This window comes from Cyprinodon variegatus, unplaced genomic scaffold (assembly GCF_000732505.1).
Source record: "Cyprinodon variegatus isolate N-32 unplaced genomic scaffold, C_variegatus-1.0 Scaffold1397, whole genome shotgun sequence".
Lineage (NCBI taxonomy): Eukaryota > Metazoa > Chordata > Actinopteri > Cyprinodontiformes > Cyprinodontidae > Cyprinodon > Cyprinodon variegatus.
In genome coordinates, this window is record NW_015151850.1 from 146,910 (window position 1) to 154,172 (window position 7,263).

A 7,263-nucleotide genomic window follows, 5' to 3' on the forward strand; every position below is an offset into this window, starting at 1 on the left:
AGGCTTTGGTTTACTTTGGTTTGATTTTTGATTGTTAAAAGCTTTGCTCAAGGTTCCATCTCTAAGTAGCATTATTGATTTTCCCTTAATACAGAGATTCTTCTTGCAGGATGTGCTTTAATCGTACGAGTAACGGGACCAGGAGCATGACTAAAGTTACAAATGAGGATTTATTGCAGATTAAAAGGGTGCTATCATAATGTTAGTATCATCATAAGCAAACGGATTTCTAGAGTCACTGCCATCTTGTTTCAGAGCTTAATATTAAAGTTAATAAACATGCATTTGGTTTTCATTAAATCTCTGAGCAATTTCATCAGCTGGCCTTTGACTGAACCATTTTAACACCTCAGTTCCTTTCTACAGTACTTTTCCTGCTGTGCAAGTCACCGTCGTCCTATTGATGATCAAGTTCAGTTGCAGCTTCAAACTCTGCCTCCCCCTTCCTAATACCCTTTTATACAGCTGATATATGTAAGCAGATGTAGGGTTCCCAGGTCCTGCAGTTGTAAAAAGCCCTCCTCAAATCATTGAAGCTTTCTCACCATAACTGACAGCTGTAATGTTATCTATATTTTGATATATATGTGAGAATTCCTTCAAAATATTAAGATTACACATTTTCAATTTCCTGAGCAGGACTGAACATTTTTAGTCTCAAAAATCCTAATACTTGCACACAACCCTTCTACTTTCTATTTCTTCAAATAATTTCAAAATAAATATGTCTTGCAAAGATACTTCCCCCCTTTATGGATCAAACATGGATTTATTTTACTTTGTCTTCCTTCTTGTGGATCTGATAATATATCAAGTTGGTAGAAAATTGCATCAGACTTCATATCTAGTGTAACAAGTAATAATGGACTGAAGTTTCTCCCACTTTTTCAATTTTACGTTATCTTTTAAAAAAAAGCACAATTCTTCTTTAGAACTTTTGGGGGGGAAAAGCCACTTTTTTATATATAGCCTGAATATGAATTAAAAGAAGAAAATCTGTTAGCACAAACTGACTGAATCTTTGGCATTTATGCTCTTTAATATTGAAGCATGTCATACAGACCCAGCTGTGTCCACATTTTGTTAGGACATGACAAAACCGCCGCAGTCTCTTTACCTTTTCCTTCAGGTCGGGTCTTTTCACAGGGGATTGTCAGACTCACTTCAACAATGAACACAAAGCAGAGGAGAAACAGAACAGTTTCCTACTGTTTAACCATTTCAAAGAAAATCTAAGAAAAAAAGCAAAAGTCCAATGAGAAAAAACAAAAGAAGACATTCTTGTTTCTCACCAAATCATCTGCTGTTTATGGCTTTATGAAGAAAACACGCAGTGATCATTCCTGCTGGATCACCGCTGCAACTCAATACATTCACACAGATATGTTTCAAATAAAGAAAATCTTTCATTTTAGTCAGAAGAAAACCAGACAGGGCAGGGATGGTGTCATTCACAAACAGCCAATCAATGATTGTCAACAGAGAATATACATGGAGACGCACTGCCGGGATAAAGCAGGTAATTCACCTAACAGGAGAGATTCTTGATCCAGGAAAAATAACATCAAGATAAGAGAACAAACCACTGAAATCCACGGTGTGGTTTTCAGCTTCTCCTCGGCTGCAGGCCTTCGACTGTTTTCTTGTTTCAAACATCACCAGAAGCCTATTTTAAACTGAACCTCTCCTGAAACAAGGCTGAGAGAGTTCAGCAGGAAGCCACGCTGGATGAACATACGGTTCATATTTTACAGCTTCTACATTTTTGACTCATTTAGAGACAGAAAATAAATAAATAGCTTGAGCTGTGGCAGTGAGGGGGGTCAGTTATTCACTGTTCTCTTTGGGGATATCTTCAGTTCGATTGGCACTCAGTTCAGACTCGTCTTCCGTCTGGTCTTTGCTGACCTCCTGACTCTCCACCGTTCCATAGCCCACCTTCTCCCCATTCAGCAGGGGCTCCTCCTCCACCTGCAGCCCATCTCTTTCCTCTACCTCCTCTAGCTTGCGCAGGATAATGGGAAGCTTTGCATCCGTGTCGCTGTTTTCCAGCAAAGCAATGTCACTCTCCTCGAAGTGTGGCAGCGGAGCACCTTCCTCCAGCTTTTTCTGGAAGTGAAGTCGTTTCTCCCGACCGCTGGCTGACACTTTTTCCAGGATCTGCTTCTCAGCCAGGCGGAGCTGCACCGCCAAACGGGAGTGAAGGGAGAGATCCGGTTTCTCCAAAAAAGATCGATCATCCTGGAAGATAGGAGGCACAGCGAACAGGATTAACTAGAATATAAAATATAAATTAACCCAAATCAGCTCCTGAACACTGAGCTGATAATCAACATTTCTGGGCAGGGCTATAACTTTCATGGATGACCCAACAGGTAAACTCTTATACCATAAACTTCCCATTTCTATTGACATTTTCAAGAAAAGTCTAAAGCACAATTTTTCCGATTCTTTTGTTCCCACATAAATCAAGTACATTTTCAGGTTCTTTATAACCTGTTTCCAACCTGCAGGAAGTCCGTCTGATTGCAGACATTTAATCACAGCAGGTAAGCAGGCTGATGACAAACAGCAGCTGCAAATAAAATTTTCTGAGATCATTTTTGACATGAATGTGAGGCCACATAGAAGGGAGAAGCCTGACCTTACAGAGGTCAGGTCTATTTTGACTTTTTTTTTTTCATTAAAAAGGTTAAACTACAGAAGTATTAAAAAAAAGGACAGAAATGAAACCTTGTTGCCAACGAGCAAAACACTACATGTAATAAAGGGATGTGCCCATTTCTAGAATTTAACTGTAAAACAGGTAGAAAATCCATGCACCTTCTTCAATTTGCCATACTTTGCATTGGGATCATGAATACTTTTGCAAAGCCCTCTAGCTACAATTAGGAGAAAAATCAGAGCAAACATACAAGAAAAAAAAATACTAATATATAGTGATTAGAACTAGATTAGAATACTAAGGTAAATCAGTCTGACGTTGGTAAGAGCAGCAGCTCAGTGTTAAAGAGACCCGATGATGATGCGTTTTACTGACAGAGCGAAGCGTGCATCATCACAGATCAACTGGCATACATAGCAACCATTCATCAAGAGCAGGTAACTTTTCAAGAAACTAATGTAACTAAGCTGATTAATCCCTCTGTCTTTGTAAAGGTTCGTATTTAGAAGCTGGATGTAATTGTGACTGTGACCCCAGTTCCTGCTGACTGACCTCTGATGTGGTCTTGTAGGTTTTCAGCAGCAGAGAAGCTCGGTTCTCTAGGAAAGTCCACAGTTTGATCTCATTCTCCCAGCTGACGGGGAACTCGCTGTTCCCCAGAGTGAAGATCTTGTTGATAGCTCCATCTCCGAGCAGGTAGTCCTTTAGTTCCTCTGAAATTAGGGAAAAAGGGAGGATTTCATTACCTTTTAATCCAAGATTTATAAACAAACCCAAGAGAACCAGTAAAAAGAAAAAAACACTCATCAGATAAACAGTAGCCACAACTAAATGGCAGCAAACTAAATTCCAAAGCAGTAGCTCCATAACACCATGGAATCATCCCAGTTTAAGCCTCTGTCACACTGGGCTCATTCCCCTTGACCTGAATGCAGGATCACTGCTGATGGAGGATGAAAGTGGAGAACAGCAGTGTCCCAGTTGTGTGAAGACACTTCTCCGTCATTTCACATCTGCTAAGATATGTTGGCACACTTATATGCATGCAGAGGACGATACTATCTCACATCCAGTTCCAAAGGCATCTGAGTTTTTCCACCCCTTTTTTTTTTTTTTAAATTAACATGCAACAGAAATGAGAATAATATATCATGCAGGATGGTGGGTATACGTCCTGCAATAGAGGAGGCGGCTGCGGCCTTGTGCGACGGGGGATTTATGACATTGCTGCCTTTCTGCATACACGCCGATGAATATTGCAAACCCCACAGTGGATTGTTCCTTCCAAACATCTGGTGGCATGCCTTGATCAATTAACCAACTTAGGAAGGGACGCGGCGTTGCTGGTCCCTTGCGAATGTTCTTCCACCTCATATCTGTCTCTCGTGGAGGAAACAGTCGCTTGGAGACGATCTCAGGGAAGCAGTGGGATATGAGGCAGGTTTTATTGGTTGTGAGCAGATTTCCAGCTCCTGGTTAGATGGGTGATGCCCTGCAGCTGTTATTCAACAATGTGTTTGTGTGTATCCGTGTTTCTTACCTTCTGTCATACAGAAGACTCTCAGGAAGGCCAGAAGCTGAGCAGATATCGGGGGCTCGTTACAGTGCAGCGCAAAGACGCAGGAGCTGGAAATAAAACATCATCAGTCACAAACATAAACTTGGTGTGAGGGAGAAAAAAAAAAAAAACCACGCTGGCCCTAAAGGACAGAAATGCGCTGATGCATCAGCGATCAGTTCAGACCCGTCCTCCTTATGGATTGCCCGTGGATCTTATAAGGTTGTCAGCACTATTCCTAAATCAAGCATAATTTCCCAAATCATCCACACACTAAACCTTTGAAACATGCTGGTGTCGTGAAAATCTCACACTCACTGGCCACTCTATTAGGTGCACCAATTTCACTGTTAATCAACATTTAACAGGTAAACAATTAACATTTAACCAAACAAATCATATGGCAGCAAAAAAGCAAAAAACAAAAAAACTTGGGCATCTAGATAAAATCAATTCAAAGCAAGCATTAAAGTGAAACTCACCCCAAAATGAGTTTTTTTTTGCACTTTAACTGTAAAGTGTGTCTATTTGCTGCTATTTCAACACTAGTATACATTTTGCTTTTACAATCTCTTTGTGATTATTTTAGTTCTGCAATATCTGTTTCAGTTTCAGTGCTGCCCTAAGTGGTTAAACGTCTACTATTGTTGACAAATTCCTGTAGGTTCATGCTGGTACACGCCCATATCACAGATACAGGCAGTTATCATCACAGCCCTGCGTTCGGTTAGGATTAAAAGCCACATTTGCCCCTTGTTGTGATTTACCATTTCCTTTCAGGCATTGTTAAATCAGTGTCTTGAAGCAAATGGTTTGAACTAATAAGGCTATAACCACTGGGCTCTACGGAACCTCAGCTTTACAAAGGGGTGAAAAATCCTCTACCTCAAAATGTCCATCTCTAGGATAACTTCAAGAACCAAGAAAGACACACAGTAGCTCAAATAACCACTGAGTAAGTAAAATAATGCTAATATGAAAGATAGCGTGATCAGTAAAGGGCAAAAATGTGTTAGTAGAAATAAATATTTCATGGAGCTTAGGTCAAAGTTTTCCAGCAATGTGTATAAATCTGGAAATTCACTAAAACCAAAATTGTTATTGTTCATCGACAGAACAAATAAAACAGCGAACAAACAGATTCTGGTCAGTTCTGGTTGTTTCTATTAAAAGATCCATCAGTACCATCCTGCAGTTTTTCTTCTTTCCTTCAATCTTTGAGAACTTTTTTATCCTACCGCAGAGATCTGTCCTAAGAGGTGTCTGATAATAGCAGCCACTCAACCCTGACTTCAACATCGATCTGCCAGCAAATCTAGCAGTTTAATCAAGTGCTGGTGCAACAAGGGGAATTGTTTCACTTAATTTCTACTGTTCACATTCAGAGCGTCATCAATAAGAGATTAAAGGCTTCTGATTAAAAATGTAGAGAAGGCTGCATAAAATTACGAGGCTAATGATAAAATGATTAAGCTTCTTGGTGATGAAAGTGTTGGGGTGGATGACAAATTGGGGGAGGAGAGAAATAAAGTAGATCTGTTGCAACATTTAACTTATATTCTCCAGCTATGGTAAAGTGGTGTTTAATTGGATGAAATAAGAGACTGTTAGAAAAGAGGCTGGTGGCGGCCTGAAGCCCCCTGGGACCCATATTACAGGTTTTGCAGGAGTGGCCAAGGAAGACTTACGACGGGATGCCGGCCCGTGCCAGGACCTCGGCCTTCATGGCGTAGAGACGCTCACTCTTACTGACGCCGAGCTTGATCTTCACTCTGTCGTGAGCATTGTCTTGAAAGAAGAAGCCGTTGTGGATGACAAACTCTGCATTGGACCGCGTCCCGTAGAAGATATAAATCTAAAAGTAGAGAAAAATCTCATACATATATATATACATATATATTTATATATATAAATAAATGTTAAGGCACATTATTCTAGTCAAATATTTGAAAATTGTTTCATTAATTATCAAATAGTAATTATGTTTCTCATACTTCTACTCAATCTGTTCTGACTAAATCTGTTTGTGGTAAAGAGTTTACCATTTGTGTGCTCTGGCCCCTCACCTGTTCGTTCTCCTTGTAGTCTTGCAGAGCCACACATTCACAGCGATCATCCTCCAAGTTGTAGCCTGTAGTTATCTGGAGGAGGACAGAATTATTCTAAACACATTTATTTTCTACTAAATAAAACTGCTACACGTGATGGTTTTGCTTCCAGACTCAACTTTGAGCCTCCAGAACTGATAAAACTTCTAAACAATAGAAGGTTCAGGTTTTCCTCACCCCACTATCTGCTTTATTTATCCATGCATGAAACTAACTGGGAGAACAGTTAACAACAAAAGAAGACTAGAAAAAGCAAATAGTGTTTGCTTGAATTAGCATCTCTGTCAACATTAAAAAGATACTATTAAATTGAATATGGTGCCATAACAGGTCTTAGATGCTTCTAGTTCAATAAATTGGTCCATTTTTTATTTTTTGTAACTGCGTTAGAAAGCCGCAAGGCGATGCTAATCAATTGGTTTCGTTTAGGGCTGAACGATTTTGACAAAAAAATCGAAATTGAAATGATTTTCAACCAATATTATGACTTTATTGTGATTTCCTTTGCAAAAAGCACAAGCATTTCAAAGTTTTACTCCAAAGTTTTTTTCCTGACCCTGAAAGCCTGCTTGTCCAGAATCCAGTGTTGCAGGATTTTACTGTAACATTTGCATGAAAAAGTTCTACTATAATGAACAGATCTAGGTGCTAGCTGCAACTCGCTGTTCCCTTCTGTGCGACAGCATACTGACTTTAATCACTTTACTGCCACCTAAAGGGCTGGAGGGAGACATTTAGTGTCTTACCCTTGCAAAATGTATTTAAATTGCAATTATATTGAAAATGCAATTAATTGCCCAGCCCTAGTTTCTGTGGTATAAATGCTTTATAACCGGATCATTTATTTTAGGATTAGAATCACAGTTTTCCATTACAATGACCTGAATAAGAGGAAATACATCTAAATGTAATAATGAAATAAACCCTTTCAT

The 7,263-nt window shown here is 39.5% G+C and overlaps 1 protein-coding gene across 1 annotated transcript; it reads right to left on the minus strand.

The window, feature by feature from the left end:
* Positions 1 to 763: 763 nt before the first annotated feature.
* Positions 764 to 6,364, minus strand: LOC107103217 (histone-lysine N-methyltransferase setd3-like; the record flags this gene model as incomplete). Its single annotated transcript, XM_015402792.1, has 5 exons — positions 764 to 2,241; positions 3,218 to 3,378; positions 4,206 to 4,291; positions 5,912 to 6,078; positions 6,290 to 6,364. Coding segments are annotated over 5 exons (903 nt in total), but the record flags the coding sequence as incomplete, so codon positions are not given.
* Positions 6,365 to 7,263: the final 899 nt, after the last annotated feature.